This window comes from Letharia columbiana, assembly GCF_014066305.1.
Source record: "Letharia columbiana isolate WasteWater2 chromosome Unknown Sc0000009_s0, whole genome shotgun sequence".
Taxonomy (NCBI): Eukaryota; Fungi; Ascomycota; class Lecanoromycetes; order Lecanorales; family Parmeliaceae; genus Letharia; species Letharia columbiana.
The window spans coordinates 398811-416204 of NW_023501045.1; the positions used below are offsets into that span (position 1 = coordinate 398811).

The window sequence follows — 17394 nt, forward strand, 5'->3', positions numbered from 1 at the left end:
GGAGGGAGGTTGGAGAGAAGAGGTGGGCCTTTCGCAAAGAGCAAGAGAGCTTCGCAAATTTTAGGTTTACTTGGCGATCTAGTCCTAGCGAGGGAAGGTGCCACTGTGCGTACCTGAACGATCAATCTCTTTTAAAGACCAGCACAATGACTGCTACACGTGATACTTTGGTTATGTTGTCAAAACGGCTGTCCAACAGTCGCATTCTCCTCTACTGGCTTCATAACGTGCAATGCTCTTTGATTGCATCCTTTTTGTGGTTCTAAAAAGTGACATTCTAGGGTTGGAAATTCACGGGAAGCCTAGTCACAAAGAGGCTTAGATGCTTGGCCTCGTGCTCAGGGTCCAGCTAGAGTAGCTGGTATGATGTTCCCATTTTCTTTCATCAGATATTTGTTCACAATCTGACCACTTTCCCCATCTTTTTCCATTGAGAAAGAGGCCCCATCTTCGCGTGGTAATTCCCATTATCCAAGCAATCTAGATTTGAACAATTGGAGGATTATCAAAAAGACCGAGAAATGACGGACCTGCAAAGTTCACAGCACCCCTTGAAAGTGCTGTCATCATCACTGGTCCTTGTGGTGAGCAGAGACACGAAGGATCCTCCCCATCCCTTGTACTAAGCTCTCACAGCTTCATCAAACCGGCAAGATACTCCGGGATCCAAATCAGCGGAATCCTAGGCAGAGTGGCCTCACTCAAAAGCGCATCAGTGAATATGTGCCCTGGGCCAATCAGCAATTCCATGACGCGCTTGATGAAATCGAAGTTGAAATTGTATGTGAATCCCCTACTCACGACCAGCTTTGTGTGCAGATACAGGAGTGGCATTGAGTGTCTTCGGTCATGCCATAGATGCTGATAAATGAGATCAGCTTCAAGCAAAAGCGGTCATGGAGCGAGACCTCTCCCTACTCCGAAAGAAGCGCGTCGAGCGCGAACGTATTGTAAATGGTTTGAAGGCTCAGCCTTCACCTGAGGAGGCCACTGGGATCCCTCAGCTCAGTGAGATTGGACCTTCGGAGACTTCTCTTGCCAAAGATAACACTCCGAATCCGGGAGAGGGGAAGCGAGAAGACACCATAATGGTAGATTCTGCACTAGAAGCAGGCCTCATTGGACCAAACGATGAGCCGCAAGCCGAAGGGCCACAGAACAAAGACAATGATAAGAACATCACCAGTGATCCAGGAATGCCACAAGACGCTGAGAATTCAATGGGACTAGCAATCACCATGCCGCAGGACTCGACAGCCGAGACCGCCGAGCCACCGAAAAGCCCAGAGATGAAATTTAGCGGAGCAACTCCAGCAGCAGAAGCGCCGCTAGACTCGAGTGCTGCGGATCTAGACTTCGAATCGATGTTTAACGACACAGACTTGACAGGCGGTGATGATACCATGAATTTTGGTCTTGATTTCGCCTCGGATGGGAATCTGAATCAAGACGTACTCAATGACAGTGCATTCGAGAAATTTGAGATGAGTAATGCAGACATGTCAAACCTAGGCGCCACCACAAGCGAGGATATCAACACCCTCCTGCCGGGTCTGGAGAACTATGTCAACGCGGGGACCGATTTCTCCAACATCAACATTCCAGTAGCATCAACATTGCCTGAGACCTCGCAAGTAGCACCCGTGGGTACCGTTGGTGCCCCAGCTCAAATGTCCGCTCAGCCTGTTGTTGTTGACTCGAGCTTCGACGACATCTTTGGATCTGGGGACTATTCTATGGATGGTACTGGAGATGATGGCATGGGCGCTGGCACTTTGGGCGATTTCGAGGACTTCGATGAAGATTGGTTCAAGACTGATCAGACATGACCTGGATGCTTCACTGCCGTTGATAGCTTCGGTTTCAACTTAACTTGCCTCATCTTCAGCAAGCAGCCCTTCTTCGATAATTTGGGTTTGACATATGCCGCTGTTTACCTACTCCATTTGAGATAAATTGCCATGATATGGCCAAGGTTTCTCGAGAATAAAAGGTAACAGCTCGGTTGAGCTCACGACTCAACATGCTGAAAGCTGACAAAATATGGATAGCTCAGCAGAATGGATCGATATCTGGCCTCGAGTACTTCAAAACTTGTGATAATTCCTATTAGTGCATTTGAGTATAACACTTACGCTGCATAACACAATTACGAGATAATAGTATCGAATAGTCTGCCGCTCTTATAATGTATAAACCAAGGATGGGTCTGCGTGATCAACACTTGTCGTAGTTGACACATTTCCGACCTTGCATCAATTCTCATTCTCATATCACACCATTCTGTATATCTTCCTCTGACGCAAGATGGAAATTCTAACAACCAACAATCTTAAAACCTCTTCGTTTTGCCACGTCTCAGTTATGGCAGAATCAGCCCAGGAAATGCAGATATCGATGAAGCCGTAAGTGCCCCTATGTACAGACCTTTACGGACTCCACGTTTCTGACAGTGGGATCCCAGCCTCTTGGACACTGGTGAAGGAGCCGACTTGACCTTGGTCTGCCGTGGCAAAACGTGGAAAGTCCACAGTAGCTATCTTTGGCCTCGCTCATCGTGGTTCAAAGCTGTTTGCAAAGGCGGTTTCAAAGTAAGTCATCGCGACTCGACATACAGGGAATACTGACCCCTAGTGCAGGAGAGCGAAACCCAGCGAATAGAGTTACCCGAAGAGGAGCCCTCCATGGTTTATCGAATGCTACAGCACCTCTACATGCAGACCTACACCGTAGATCTAGGCCTCGATAGACTTTGGTCTCGCAACGACTCTTGGGCAAAAACACGGCTGCACGTGCATGCGCAGATGTACAGCTTGGGAGACAAATACGATCTGCCAGGTCTGAAGAAAGAAGCTGCGCGGCGATTCAACGAGGATGTCAGAATCCCTGGGGATAGTAAATCCGAGATCCTGACCCTGCTGTCGGTCGTCCCAATCGTCTACACGACGACCCCGGACACAGACCGTGGCCTACGCAATCACGTCGTGCGGCAAGTCTTCCAGAGGTATGGCATCGCGTCCAAGCATTTCGTCGAAGAGCTTGACACCGCTCTCGAGGTCCGCCAGTTCGCTCGAGACATCATTGTCTTGCACAGCAAGAGATCTGCCAAGGGAAAATATGCTGCGCTTGCAAGAGAAATGTATCGAATCTGGCACCGTTACGTACACCCGCTCCTAGCGGCAACGATCGCCTCTTTTCCTTCCGTGGCCACCTTGCAAGCCCGTTTACTAGCCACCGTCATTGTGCTCGTTACGCTTATCTGCAGTCTCACGGTGGCCATCGTGCTGGTCTCCATTTTCCAGGGTTATGTTTTGATGCTGCTTGAGCAGAGATACGGTCCACACTCTGTCTGGGCTCGCCCCCTTGCAAGGGTGAACTCCTGTGCAATCGAACATCTGACTTTTGAGAGACTCGGGTTTGAACAGGCGGTTGAAATTCTCGCAAGATTCATCAAGTGTGCTCAGAGCACGTCAAACTGATGCTCAAATGCGGCTGCGGACACGGTGGAGTCTCTGCATAGAAAATAGATGGTACCAGCTTACCTGACACCAAGTGAATTGCGGAACGGAATGGCCCGTGAGATGCCAGGTGTCAATGAAAAGCCATTCTTCAATCTGTCCTTTTCCACTCTTTCTCCAATCCTGTTTTTATTTGTGCCTTGGAAACTTCTACAGCCGAACCCGCAACTTTCCTTCGCGATCTAGCGATCCGGTCGTATTGCCCAGCGCTCTCCCAAATCAACTCAATCACCTTTCGTGACCGGCATACATAAGCTGCAAAGGCGTCCCCGTTCCAATAACGCACTAGCTCACCGCTCAAATCGCGGATTCATCGCTTTGTTCGACCGTCTTCTGTCCAAAGTTATTTATCGTGTTCTTGTCAGCGAATCTCAGGGCTCGGAAAATCCCCCCTAATCAATTTGAGCCCACTACGATTCAACTCGATCAGGGTCCTCCAGCACATTCTTGGCTGGTATACGAATCTGTCGTCCGGGAAAGGGACACTCGTGGACGCGTTGTCTGCAGGTCTAGTGAAAAATCGTAAAAATTGGTGGTCAGACAGCCTCAGACAGTCATAGTCAGTTTGGAGTATCGGAAGAATGTACAAATAAATTGAAAAGCTGCGTCAGGCAATGTGCCAGAGCGAGTAGCAGTCGAAGCGGTCCGGATCCTTGAAAGGTTGGGAATTGCAACACCGAAGAGGATGACTTTCCTGCCTTTACGGGTCTTCCTGAACGAGCTCTGATCTTGGAAGGCAGAGTGTTGCGAGTCGGTGTCCAACATCGACGGGAAATAGGAAGAGGAAAGAACACAGAAGATGAGTATTCATACTCATTGATACCCCCTTTGACCCTTTATACACATTGCCAAAGGCAGACACCCCAACTCCCACCATCCCATAACAACCCACCAATCTAATGCAGAACCCGACAAAACCAAGGCACACAACGCCACACGAGCCCCATCAACACATTCACAACCCGTTCGCTTCTCCCCTCGATTCTCGCACTTCGCGCCCGGCACAATAGTAACACCCCCCCCCCTCATAAACCCCTCATTCTTCCCCGCAATCTCAACCATCGCAGCCTCCAAATCCTTACAGCTCGTCCGCGGCAGCTCCATCCCATCTCTGTCCATCTGGCATAGATGGCGGATGAACCAGTCCGGAGGAGCCAGTGGATGGGTTGCATTATTCGAGCGGACCAGCGAGGGTCTGCGCCGCGTAAGGCGAGGAAGATGATGCTTGGGTTAGTACGACTGGAGACCTGTAGGTCCAACAATCATGATGGCGAGATTGACACGCGGAGATTGCAAATGGCGGCGACGACTGCGTGGGCGGTTTCTTCTGCGAGGCGAGAATGTGGGATGTTGGTGTTCGCGCCGACGACTGCAAAGATGGCATTGACGGGCTGTGTGTCATGCATGAGGCATTTGGCGAGAAGGTGCATGTCGTTGAGGGGAACCTTCGAGAAGGTCACGATTTCGGCTGTGGAGACGAAGGGAGGAGAGTCTGGAGCTTTGATCGCGAGCAGACGAAGGGCTTGATGTGGTTTTGTGAAGAGGTGGATAGCTGCTCGAGGAGCTCTCGGCCTGTACTGCCGGTGGCATCGAGGACCGTGTAAGCGGCGTATTGGGGATACTCTGGGGGCTTGACGTTCGTTATCAGTGGATAGAAGCGGTCGCTGCTATGTAGCCCCGAAAAGAATGATGGACGGTATGTGAAACAAGATGCAAAGCTCAGCACGGGAAATATCAGATTGCAGTTTGAAATGGGCAGATCGGGTTCCTTTTCCTCAAAAGAGAGTACAGAGTCGGTCCTTCAGAAGACGAAAGGTCAACCATGGATTTCGGTCTATAATTCTTTCCTCTTCTGTCAAAAAGTGACAAATATAGCGACCCTCGGAGAATGAATCTTCCCGAACCAGCGAACAGGAAACAAGTCGGCCCTAGATACTAGCTTCAGTCTGAGAACTCTTTGGCGAGAAGCATTTGAAGGAGGGGGGAGTCACCAGCAGATTTCTCACCAAGGATGACCCAATCCAAGATAGGTATAAGATATTCGACCCCTAAGTTTATTCGGCCCAATTCTCACGCTCCAGTCAAACAACGACGTCGAGAAAAATGCCGGACCTCTCTGAAATCTATCAATTCCGCTATGGCCAAATCTTATAGATGCCGCTAGCGCCGAAAACGAGCTTCGCAGGCCGTACGGTCATCATCACGGACGCAAACACAGGCCTCGGTCTCGAGGCAGCCAAGCAGTAGTATAGCCCTTTGCTCTCTTCCCATCCAAGGTGTCATGATTGACCAAAGACGCAACAGCGCCCGTCTTAATGTCTCGCATGTCTTGACGCTGTGGTTTTGGACGCCGGTGTGTCGCTAGATAAGTTCGAGCTAGACGAAGGTATCGAGAGCACTCTCACCATCAACGTCATCTCCACCTTCTTGCTTGCACAGTTGGTCTTGCCAAAGCTGAACGAGACTGGTCGTGCGCAGGCGACAGACACGCATCTTGACTTCGTCTGTTCAATGATCCACATCTTCGCAAAGACCAAACAGCTGTGTGATGCCAAGAGTGGGGACATCTTGAGGACGCTTAGCGATCCAGCGCAGGTGGACATGGCTAATCGTTACTTACTCAGTAAACTGCTAGTGATTTTGGGATCCCGGGATCTGGCCGCAAAGACCACTGCCTCAGCAAAAGATGTCGTTGTAAGTTGTGTGGATCCGGGATGGTGCAAAACTGCACTCTTCCGCCACGAAGACTTGGGAATCGAAGGAAGATTCGCCCTACGGATAATGGGCGGGACTGGCGAAGAAGGGAGTCGAACCCTTGTACATGCTTCATCGGCGGATAAGATGCCCCATAGCAAATATCTGAGCGAGTGTCAGGTCAAGCCCGAGTCGCAATTTGTAAGAAGTGAAGTTGGTCAGCACGTCCAGGAAAGGGTTGCCAATGAGTTACGAAAGGCACTGGAGCAGATCCAGCTGGCACGAAAAGGCAGGCTTGGTTTGTAAACCAGTATCAGGACGGCTGCTGCGGAAAGACACAGCGCGGTCTCAGGTTCCCCTGTAACTTGTACCATATCAAACCACAAATGACGAGTCTAGCATATCTTGCTCATTAAAGTTACCAACATCCTGCACAAAGGATTCCCAGTTGACCCAGGACATATATTCCGACTCATCCACCCTTGTCTCGGGCACAAAACTATCCATATCCATTGCTAGCAGTTGTGGTTTCGATTGGCCAGTCTCGCTCGGAGGCTCTGGGTTTTGTACCGCTTGCGAGATTCGATCATGAGCTCGCATATTAGCATGCCAAGTCCACTCATTATCTCGAAATCGATTCTCTTCTTTATTGAATCTGCTTGATCTCGGTTTCCCGGGCGAAGATGTTGGTCCTGAATAAAAAGGTGCAGAAACGGGTGGCGATGACACTCGAGAGCGGTCCCTCGTAGATCGTGCCTTTCGCAATAAGTCTTTCAACCGATCTCCAAAGAACATCATCAATGACCAGATCAGAAAATTTTGCGAAAGCCTCTTCAGCGACCCTCCAAGCTCTGTCTATCAGTGCCCCATTGCCATTTCCACAAAGTTCGGCGAGGACGACAGCCAAAATGTACCACTTGACCCAAGCAAACCAACTCCAAGGTGCGAGGCTCGGGTCAGTGAATTTCAGGATCGAGGCCTCGACAACGTCAGTGGCCACTTCCAAAACGTTAAAGTCGTCGGCTGGAGGAGGGCCGGCTCTGAATAGGCGATGCATCGGACGGCGCTCGAGAAGTCTCATGGATACAATCATGTCTTGGCCAACGATTTTCATGAACCGTTGAAAGGGCTGCGTCGTATCGCAATGTTTCAGATATCTTTCGTTCATGCGCTGTTCCCAATCTATGACTATCTTGGATCTGTTGGTCCAGTCTTGCCTTATCTTCACGGGTTGGCCTTCGGAATTCGTGGGAACGTGGGTTAGCCTTCTCCAGCAAATCAGTCCCTCATGCGTCATACAGCTGAAGGACATGTCTGTGAGACCTGGTTGCTCAACAAAGACTGATCGACTGAAAGCTGAAGACATGGCTGAATCGTCCATATTGAGGGGTGGACGACCCAGCAAGCCGTTATGAGCGATCACGGAGTGCGATCCCCCATCGAATGCTGCTTGCATGTCAAGTAGACCGATTGAATACCACACCCTCCGGCGAATCTCCAGCTGAAAGGGAGTCCGGAAGCGGCCTTCATCGTTGTCCAACCCAAGGGACTGCCCAATGCGAACAGCGCTTGCAATCAGAGTCCAGATCTTCTTGTAGCCAGTACAAGTGCGGCGTCCAGCCTATTCATACTATCGTCAGCTAAGTCAGATTTTGATAAACAATGACAAATGATTGAAAGAGGACAATACAGTGGTCCATTACGGGGGGCTCACTTACAAGATATATTACGAAGGCCTGGAGCACGGTAATGTCTGAAGTGGTGAGCAACTTTGCTCGAGAGAGCATCACTTCGGTTGCCAGACGAAATCTGTTTATGATCTTGTCCTTCTCCTCCATGAACATCTTCCGACTTTCAACCTCAAGTCATGGTACAGACAGCTGTGAAGCACATGGCAAATTTGAGCGCTTCGCGAGATGGACAATCCAAGGGTTTTGCAGATACTGGTTCTTCGGAAAGCAAGAGTTTACGGAGTGAGGGCACGTGGCTTACTTTCAGAACAGAGTCTACTCGGTAGACGTAGGTTTCCAGAAGCACGAGCATCATCTGAACTTGAGATTCTCCTATGATGCGAATATCTGGGAGGAAAAGCTGGTGACCAAGCCCGTGGACACCTTCACCAATCTTTTGACTAAGATGCTCTTTTCGAGAGACGGCAAGGTGGGTGAACTTTTACTAGGCGGAGCTGGGGGGGGGAAAAGGTTGAGAAATTTTTTTTAAAAAAATAAGGGAAAAAAAAAAAAAAAACCCCCCCCCAAAAAAAAAAAAAAAAAAAAATTTCCCCGCGGAGCTGAGGGTGTGACAAGGTTGAGAGATCTTTTTTAAAAAATTAAGGGAAAAAAAAAAAAAAACCCCCCCCTTTTTTAAAATTATAGACCTCTATCGCACTGGCTGGTGGTAGAGATGCACAGCCAAGAAATACTTTTCGCAAGTTGGCAGAGCGCACCTTATTCGCGTTGGTGGCGTCTGGTGGCGTAGCACTAGTCATAATCGAGATGTGGAGATCTGCACTAGACTTCCTTCAGAATAGCGTACGGCTGAGGCTTGGCGCAACCTTGTTTATCAGAAATTAGCTCCAGATGCCAAAGTCAATTCCAGATATTCAAGGACTCGTTGAAGAAATCATCTGGCTTAGATATGACCTCTCTCATCTCTACCAAGAGGGCTATCACGTCGCCTCGAAAGATACCAGCCCTGACTTTCCTGATGCAACCTCCCGCCGGGGACTTAAGTGTCCGTCGGCGGGCAGGATTGTAATGATCTGCCCTCCGAAAGGATTTGCGGCTGGAGTGATCGCTCCTCTGTGGGCGTCATCCTACATATGAGAGGTATGAAACGTTATCCTGTCAATATACTCTCAACCGAAAGACAGAAAACCCTCTCCTCCTTCAACATCTCCATCTCACGAACCTCTCCCATCCTCCTCCTCACCACAACAACAACCCCGACCATGTCACCCCCTCCCCCCCCAACACCCCCGCCCAACCCGAGCAGTCAACTCACCACCGCAACCCCGCCCAACCTCTCCGTCGGCCGCATCCCCTCAACCCCCGCACATCCCCCCATCGCCCTCCCCCCCCTCTCCACGGGCGGCCCCCTCGCCGGCTCTTCGCCCCCCTACCTTACCCACCCTCCCTTCATCCACTACCATCCTCGACCCCCTCTTCGGGCGCCGCGAGCCCGTACGTCCTTCGGCCGTCGCGCACGGTCGGTGCTGGCGCCGGGCGCCGTGGACGCCTCGACTGGAAACTTGCGCCGTCGGGTTCCGTCGTGGTGATCGGCGGTCGGGAGCCGGAGCGAGCGTCAGGATCAGGGCGCTGACCGTTGAGACGTGCTCGTGCTGCCGCTGCCGTGTGTGCGGGCCGTTCGTCATGCTGATCCCGCCGCGGGCTACTGGGTGTGCGGGCGCCCGTTCCGCTTCAGCTCGGTTCGCGAGGGGAGAAGCCGCCGAGGCCGGCGGTGTGTGTGTCGTTGGGGAAGACGTGGTCGCCGTGGATGGGGAGCAGGGGGGGGGTGATTTTCCGCGCGCGGTGGAACGCGCGGGATGGGCCCAGTGCGCCCTTTCGGACGCTGTTGACCAGGCTAGATCGGTTGTGGGGCGTTCAATGGGGTCTCGGTCGCGGGCGCGGTGATCGGGGTGATCTTTGGGGTGGAGCGGGGGGCCGTTGGCAAGTCCTTTCCCCCCGTTATGCGGCGGCGACGCTGTGAGGATCGAGGGGCTAATGGCGCTGACAGGCCGGTTCGGTCCCGTAAATCCAAGCCAGCTAAATAACAACCATCGCAATCAAAACAACCAACTCTACGTGCACGGGATGGCCCGGCAAGGGAGCCCTTGAACGCTGGCTGGAATCAGGGCTCGAGACGACCGCGTTACGATACAGGACGCGAACTTTACGGACCTCGTCGCCGAGCGGACGGACACGGGGAGGTGGACAGGGCGGGGAAATGGGAACAGGGTTGGGATTACCCTTTTTGGTACGATAGGTGCCGAGTGAGCGAGCGTGCAAGAGGCAGCGCTGGAGATAAGATGAGATATTCAAGAAGGGTGGAAAGTGTTAAGCACAGGATGTTTTGTTACATTCGTTCGCTTTGTGCCCTACCTTTAGAGTCTGCAGAACTTGTGTTGTAAAAGACTAATCTCAGAGAGTTGGATATCCCGCTCCAAAATTCCCACTGTCGTTCAATGAGGCATCAGTCGTTATTCACTAGAGATCAGCTGCACGCAGCAAGGCTCCACCACCTGAACAGCAGCTAGCTTATCCTGGCTCGCGTTCGTTACATTTGGTATATGACTCGTGATTATATACTATTACTTCTCACCCTCCCCCGCCAACTCAAACGGCTGTTCAGCAATCGTCGGCTGATGACTCCTAAGCCCAGCCCTCACAGGCGTCGTTGGACTCTCCAACTCGCTCATCAAAGAATCCCTTGCGTTAGTACCCGTCAGCCCGGAAACCGTAGACTGACGATCCGACCCGTTCACGACTCTCAGGGCTCCCTCTTGACCCGTGGGTCCCCAACCGCGATAAACACCCACGATCGGCGTTCCATCGATCTCGGGCGATGTTTCCGCCGTGTTTGGCGAGCCCATGTCTTTGGCTTTGTACATGTAGTCCATGGAGTTGCGGTATTCCGTGGTTGGGGCTGACCGGTACTGCTGTCTCTTCTTACGTCTGCGGAGGAGGAAGAATGCTAGTGAAACCAGAGCGATGAGAGCGACACCGCCAGCGACGCCTCCGCCGATTTCGGCGCCGTGATGGTTTGAATTTGATGAAGCAGGAACAGAAGCTGCTGGGATTGTTGTCATTATCATGTTTGTCGTTGTAACTGGGGCGCCGTTGGCTGCTGATGTTACAACGGAGACGATGGAGATGACGCTGACGAGGCTCGTGGGGGACTGAGATGCAACACCACCCCCTGCATTCTTGGTAGTTGAAGTCGAGGTTGATGTAGGTGTCGTTGAAGTTGATGGTGATGTCGACGTAGTCTCACTTGTCTCACTTGACGACTGAGCTCCATTGCCAGGATTTCCGATGATGATAATAGCAGAAGCTGCTGCAGGGCCGGTAGTGCTTATCGATGCTACAGAAATTCCTTTGGCCAAGGGGAAGAAGTCATTGGAGTTGGTACTATCGCAACAGACATTGGATGCGTTTCGGTTGTGGTCGCAGCACCAGTTTCCACCATGAGCTGAACATTGCAGAACAGCCTGGTCTCCAGAGTCCGTATTTCCTGTCGACCGGTCAGCGCGCATATACCGACGAAGGGTCAGTTACAGCAGTACACACCGTCGGTGCATATTTCCGGACAGCCTGAGGACTGCCACGTCTGATCGGTACATGTGTAACGGCCGTAGTATTGTTCATTCTCTAGATAACAGAGGCCATTGGATAGACATTGCCAATTGAGCGGGCAGCAGAGACCTTCGACGTCAGAAGAGCAAGGGTAATCTGTTGTTGAAGGGTCGCCATTCGGGTAGTAGCAAGTTTGACCAAGCACGATGTGCGGCAGTAGGATCCAGCTAGCGCATATTGCGCCACACGAGAATCTCAATGGCAGCTTCATAACATCATGGAGCAGTCAACAATGGAAGCTTCATACATCAAAAAGATGGCAGCAGGTGAGGAGCATTAGTTGAAGCGGGAAGAAAAGAGGAAAGAAATCAAGTTGCAAGGAGGTTGCAAACTTGATCAATATTGCGGGAAGGTGCATCTTGATGATGATGATCAAACGTCGCATAAAGCTATGAGGAATTGAGGATAGCCCCCAATCGACTTTCTACTTTCTCCCCCGAAGCAAAGCCCGCAGCAGCCTATCGGAGATTCGGGAGTCCTTGAACTCGGCGTCGCGAAAAGAACTTTACCAATGTTGGAAAGATGTATAACTTATCATGGTCTAAGTATGGAGTTGATTCGGGGGTTTCATTCTCCCGCTTTCCGGTTGCCACTTTGAGTGTTGTGGCTTCAATGTGCTGAGCTTGGTCGTGTGTGTGCGGAGGTTAGGGAGGGGATCTATGCGACATTGAGGCGCAGCATGCCCATTTTTAGCCGGCCTGCACTGAGAAATGTCTAGCCGCTCGGGGATCTACTATTGTATTGCCCCAAGTGCACTGGTTCCTGAGCAGATAGTTGAACGAACTCGGCTGCGACACTGACCTGCCTAGATGCATGTTCGAGACGGTTTAAATTGAGCTGCAGAGTAGATTTTCCAGACTACATCTTCTACCGTGTCAGTGGGTAGCTAATAGGTATGACCACGCTTAAACTCGACATCAAGCCTTTGCTTCCTCCATATGCATATTGACAAAGCAAGAACCCGGAATTTCCATTTCACTATACAGTCGTCGCTCATTCCGCGTCATCTGGTGCGAGTTCTTTCTCTCACAGGACTCATGCCCGAGAGACCATCCCTATACTCAGCTTCCAATAGTCAAGTCCACCGGAGCCTCTTATATTGCCATCTTGCACAACCGATCGTTGGATGAAGAACATGCACCAGAGGATTTCCGAAGCAACCCATGAAAAGTCCCTCAAATTGCCATCGCCGGGCGGAAAGTTTTTGGGTGTTCTACAGTTTTTTAATGGAAGGCAAAACCGAGGTTTGGTTGAGGATACATGAACCCCGGGGGCACCGGGGGCAAAGGGGGCAAAGGGGGCGTTGGGGTGTAATGCCGTGGCCTCGGTCCTGGATCTTGGTATTCTGATGACTGGCCAATCTTGGACTCTTGACCGCGCTTTTGTGAGATGATGTCGATAACCCACTTGATGTTTTCCGCAGCAACTTCCTCGAAGTCGAGACGCGCAACCAATGTTCCCCAGTGACGATAACCGAACGAAGCAGCAACTGTACGCAAGCCATGGTCCGAATCCAGCGTCGATGAGTAAATCCACGGAAGGACTTCCAAGAGACTGGCAACATCTTGCTCGGCCAGCTCGGCCTCGGAGAGTTTCAAGCACTCTTTTAACTTGTTAAGAGCCTCCAGCTTCATGCCCTGCAGGTCATAGTAATCTCCCATGTTGTACATGTGGACGTTAGTACATAGCTTGGATGTATAGGTCTCGTTAACCCCGTGTATAGAGAGTGGGTTGTCATCATAGCTGAGCAGGTAGCAATACTGCAGCATCCGGTGGACCATGAAGGGACCGTACTCCGTCATGTCGGACTCTCGAATTGTGGCTTCCTAACAAGATCATGAGCGCCAGACTACACCAGGCCGGGGGCAAAGACTTGCCTTGAACTTGCCGTTGCAAGCAGCAGTGAAATAAGTAGATCGAGCCCATAGGACAAAGCTGTGGGCCCTTTCTATGGTGGAAGGGCCCGTCTTGAGGGTCCAGTCAGCATGCTCGCGGTCTTTATAAAGGCTATGTCGTGATCAGCAACCTTGCGTGTTTGCACACATGAAAGGAAAACATGCCGGTGGATGCCTTTTCCCAGCTCTCTCAGAGAAAGATTTGACGGAGTTTGACTGGCTGTCATCGTGAACTCGATGAGACTTGGGTGTGAATGGTGGAAGGAAACTTGGGAAGATTGTGAAGGTTCGAAGGAGGGGAGCACTGTCTGTTGCACAGAAATATAAGCCTTAGCAGGAAGGTCATGTGATCTCGGGACGGATATATTCTTGAACGCAGCCGGCTACCGCTTCGGATTCTCCCTCCCAACTCCCATTCTATAGTGACAACTAATGCAATACAACCTAACTTCTTCGGTGATGTCCAGGTTTGAAAGGCCCCTCTCTTTCCAAGTTGATGATCAAGTATTGACGTTGGGAAAGGCAAAGAACGAGGTCTGCGACACCGTGATTACTCCATGTCCAGGCAGTCGTTTGTCAGGGTTTGACTCGGATCAAGTTTCAGAGAACCACAACGAGCACTTAAATAAGGCGGTCATGAGATGATCTCAGGAATTTCGCTTCTCTCTTCATCGAAATCTAACATCTGATATGTCCATAGCTGACATTTTGACCACGGAGTAGACAATATCCCGCTCATTGCTTGTGGTTGTCCAATCATGTTTCCATCATGGCAGATTCGGCCTCTAGTTGCTAGATTATCGTGCACCTAGCCCATTCACTACTGCCTTCTCGTTAAAGGTACCAAGAATCCTATTTGTTGGAAGTTTTCCTATTGGATGCGACTTCCAAGTTGTCCTTCGAAATTTTCTTGCAGATCGTTGATCGGAATGCCAAATTCTTGATATCACTAAAATAGCCGCAATTGAAAGCTCGAGCTAGAGTCTGGGTTGGAGTTAAGTGGACCCAGTCAAGAAGCTCAAGAATGAGTTGATCACTGCAACTCCCCAACGGCAAAATCGGAGTCCAGTTCAATGGGCATAATTGTCGTCTTCTTTTTTCCACCCCTCTTTGCTTTCGATTTCGCCGTCCATCTTCCGTGCGATCTCACCCGAAAACTCCAGTTTATAAGCCAAAATGCGGGCTTCAGTTCCTGTTCCCCAACTACGCTTTCATCGAGCAGCCGAAGCGATGTTCCACTAGCGCTCGCTTTGTGCCGGCGAAGAAGGCACCAGACGAGGCTCGCAAAGAAAATGACAAGAACAACGGCAATGAGTTATAACGCCCGCTCATACGCGAATCCCGCCTTTTGCGTCGGTGTTCAGTGCGGATGGAGAGGCGAAACATCAGTAGGCCTTGTAAGGACGGTCAGAAGCCAGAGAAGTTGGCATACTCAATGCGTGGGTAATTGATTTGGTCATAAAGCTGAGCATTATATGTAGACACACCTACAAAAAGGGGAAATTAATAAGAGAGAGGATAGACGCTGGGCCAACCAGCAGAAGTTTGGTGTTGCAGGGATGCAAGAACATAACGAGGACGTTTCGGCTCTGTGGGTATGCATACAGGGCGAGTATCTCCGTGGCCGCATCGGGCAAGATAAGCAGCAGACTGCACGGAGCCGGTCCCCCGAGCTATCCACAGCCTCGATCGATCATCTTTGGGGCCAATCGGACAGTACGCAACGTTCCCAAGGAAGAGCAACAGAAAGCGGTGGTGATGCACGAAGTGCAAGCGGGCAGTGGGAGGTTCCAATCTAATCATGCATGCAAGAGACAGGAGAAATGGGCAAGTTCACACGGAAAGCAGGGAAACAATAACATCTCCACGCGCAACACGAGGATTTTTCTATTGAACGTCGAGCTCAACGGTATACAACGAGTAGATCCACTCACAGCAAGCGCGGCGTATGAATACAAGGCCGGCCCCTTTTATGCTCGGCTGGCTTTAGCGCTGACATGTGGACGATTCCTTGCGAGCGTCGCTCAGCGAATGCTCCTGGATCTGAGAGATACCGCCGTCTCTTATCACCGTGAGCTGCCATCTTGCTTAGAGTTCAATCAGACTTGGCCCTTAGGGTAAGATCTTACAGTGTGATGAGTAGTTCAAGGCTGTGGGAAAATTAAGGACCGAACGTTTCAGCTGGGACAGAACGTGCATAAACAAGACATGTGAAAAAGTTGACTTTTCCTTAAGCGGTGGGTCTCGGGCGGTGCGGGGCCTCCCTCACGCTAAAATGAAGCCTCTGGGGACGTTTCGGGGCTACTCTAGGGCCGGCCTTCGGGCACCTTCGAAGTGGCTTTTTAAGCGCGACGGTCAATTCCATCGTCCTGCGTTCTCACTTCTCACAGCAGAGATAAGCACAAGCATCGTCCCACAGCCTAAGAATGAGCTAAGGGTCGCGGTGGAAAGAATAGCCATCGATCATGATCTATGAGCTGCCTTTCTGGGAAATATGCAGTGTGACACGTCGCCCTAGTGCTGCTGAATGGGAAGGATGTGATTGACGGATGGGAACGATGAAGATGTCATTGCTTTTTGAGATCGAGATTAAGATGTCCGCGTTTTGCTTTTTATCTTCCTTTCCTCGAGTACATAGACCCCCTCCGCCAGCATTTCGTTCAATTGTCCGCGAACCTGTCCTCTGAGGTCGACTGAATTCCTCCAAAACAGTCTCGAGTCTCCATCTCAGCGTCCGCAGCAAAAACAATATGCATCTCCGCACATCAACCTCCGCCATCCTCCTCTGCTGTCTGCTCTCCCTATTCGCAGGGGCAAGCGCTGAAGTAGGCCTGTCCTCTTTCGTCTTCTGTCCACCTTCCTGTCTCCGATCCAGTCAATTGACTAACCATCCCTCTTCCTAGCTCATCCCTCGCAACCTTGACCTCATCCCCCGCCAAGCCAGCGCCAGCTTCAGCCCTTCAGCTACCGCCGTGGCCAGCGCCGCGGCCAGCGCCGCCTTCACCGCAGCCGCATCCGCATCCGGGGTAGCCCAAGGCGGTGGAGAGAACAACGGCGCAGGCGGTGGCCAAGGCGGTGGTGAAGGCGGCGCATCAGGTGGCGGCTCCAACCCGGTCATTGCAGCGGGCAGCATGGGAGTCACGTCGGCTTCGAGTAAGGCCGGCGCTGCGCCGAAGCCCACGGGCGAGGTCAATGCGAGAGCTTTGGCTATGGGAGCTGCAGGGTTGATTGTCGGGATGCTGTGAGAGCCGGCGGAGCGGTGGGAGAAGGGTAGTTGGTGCGGGATGGTGGGCTCTAGATCTGAAGCGACATTATTTGCGTCGCTCGAGTAGGTAGTTGCCAAATACCGAAACATAAGAGTTGTTCTTCGAATGGTCGTTTGGTCCTGCTCATTGACCTCTATTTGGGTGAGGTGGATAGTACAAGCATGTCAACCGAGTAGACATTGATATCGAATTTCAGGCTTCGGTGGTTAGAAGTTGTCTGAGTACAGCAAAAAAGAAACTATCTGCTCGTGGATATGACTGTTGGCAGCAGCGTCATTGTGTGTCGATACCCACCACCCCCGAGTAAGATATGCCAAGCCGAAGGCAGTCTCATGAACGAAGAGCCTTTCCCTTGACGCTGATACGGTTCGAGATTCAGAAGGCTTGTACCGCTACGACTGCCCATTTTCTGGCAGTGCGGCTGATAGACAATGGGCTAATATATATTGCTCGTCGTGATTTGCGGATGCTTGTCTTGGCTATATACACGTCATCGCCAGAAGCTAGATATTCCCGATATCGTATGTCCCAAAACAACAGAGAGAGAAAGCCAAACCTTTGCTAGTACAGTAGAGCGTAGATTGTACAGCTCACGCAAGGCGACGCTTCAGCCATTCAAGCAAGAAGGTATACTCCAGTCCGTCCATCATGGTCATAACCTATTGCA

General features: G+C 51.2%; 9 protein-coding genes across 9 annotated transcripts; 4 read left to right on the forward strand and 5 right to left on the reverse strand.

Annotated features, from left to right (window-relative positions):
* Positions 1 to 521: 521 nt before the first annotated feature.
* Positions 522 to 1829, forward strand: HO173_003581 (uncharacterized protein; the record flags this gene model as incomplete). The annotated part of the gene is made up of 3 exons (XM_037305506.1): positions 522 to 584; positions 637 to 780; positions 879 to 1829. The coding sequence occupies 3 exons, from the start codon at positions 522 to 524 to the stop codon at positions 1827 to 1829; spliced, it is 1158 nt and encodes a 385-aa protein (XP_037167608.1).
* A 535-nt stretch (positions 1830 to 2364) lies between these two features.
* Positions 2365 to 3479, forward strand: HO173_003582 (uncharacterized protein; the record flags this gene model as incomplete). Its single annotated transcript, XM_037305507.1, has 3 exons — positions 2365 to 2405; positions 2465 to 2591; positions 2640 to 3479. 3 exons carry the CDS (start codon positions 2365 to 2367, stop codon positions 3477 to 3479), a joined length of 1008 nt encoding a protein of 335 aa, XP_037167609.1.
* Positions 3480 to 3879: 400 nt separating this feature from the next.
* On the reverse strand, positions 3880 to 5342 carry HO173_003583 (uncharacterized protein; the record flags this gene model as incomplete). Its single annotated transcript, XM_037305508.1, has 3 exons — positions 3880 to 4027; positions 4800 to 5141; positions 5308 to 5342. 3 exons carry the CDS (start codon positions 5340 to 5342, stop codon positions 3880 to 3882), a joined length of 525 nt encoding a protein of 174 aa, XP_037167610.1.
* Positions 5343 to 5799: 457 nt separating this feature from the next.
* On the forward strand, positions 5800 to 6518 carry HO173_003584 (uncharacterized protein; the record flags this gene model as incomplete). The annotated part of the gene is made up of 2 exons (XM_037305509.1): positions 5800 to 5827; positions 5884 to 6518. 2 exons carry the CDS (start codon positions 5800 to 5802, stop codon positions 6516 to 6518), a joined length of 663 nt encoding a protein of 220 aa, XP_037167611.1.
* A 69-nt stretch (positions 6519 to 6587) lies between these two features.
* On the reverse strand, positions 6588 to 6812 carry HO173_003585 (uncharacterized protein; the record flags this gene model as incomplete). Its single annotated transcript, XM_037305510.1, has 1 exon — positions 6588 to 6812. One exon carries the CDS (start codon positions 6810 to 6812, stop codon positions 6588 to 6590), a length of 225 nt encoding a protein of 74 aa, XP_037167612.1.
* Positions 6813 to 6858: 46 nt separating this feature from the next.
* Positions 6859 to 8700, reverse strand: HO173_003586 (uncharacterized protein; the record flags this gene model as incomplete). The annotated part of the gene is made up of 4 exons (XM_037305511.1): positions 6859 to 7833; positions 7931 to 8056; positions 8205 to 8336; positions 8659 to 8700. 4 exons carry the CDS (start codon positions 8698 to 8700, stop codon positions 6859 to 6861), a joined length of 1275 nt encoding a protein of 424 aa, XP_037167613.1.
* Positions 8701 to 9349: 649 nt separating this feature from the next.
* On the reverse strand, positions 9350 to 12381 carry HO173_003587 (uncharacterized protein; the record flags this gene model as incomplete). The annotated part of the gene is made up of 3 exons (XM_037305512.1): positions 9350 to 9605; positions 10526 to 11444; positions 12351 to 12381. 3 exons carry the CDS (start codon positions 12379 to 12381, stop codon positions 9350 to 9352), a joined length of 1206 nt encoding a protein of 401 aa, XP_037167614.1.
* A 408-nt stretch (positions 12382 to 12789) lies between these two features.
* Positions 12790 to 13688, reverse strand: HO173_003588 (uncharacterized protein; the record flags this gene model as incomplete). Its single annotated transcript, XM_037305513.1, has 3 exons — positions 12790 to 13392; positions 13444 to 13573; positions 13627 to 13688. 3 exons carry the CDS (start codon positions 13686 to 13688, stop codon positions 12790 to 12792), a joined length of 795 nt encoding a protein of 264 aa, XP_037167615.1.
* A 2523-nt stretch (positions 13689 to 16211) lies between these two features.
* On the forward strand, positions 16212 to 16706 carry HO173_003589 (uncharacterized protein; the record flags this gene model as incomplete). Its single annotated transcript, XM_037305514.1, has 2 exons — positions 16212 to 16286; positions 16365 to 16706. 2 exons carry the CDS (start codon positions 16212 to 16214, stop codon positions 16704 to 16706), a joined length of 417 nt encoding a protein of 138 aa, XP_037167616.1.
* Between the last annotated feature and the right edge of the window lie 688 nt (positions 16707 to 17394).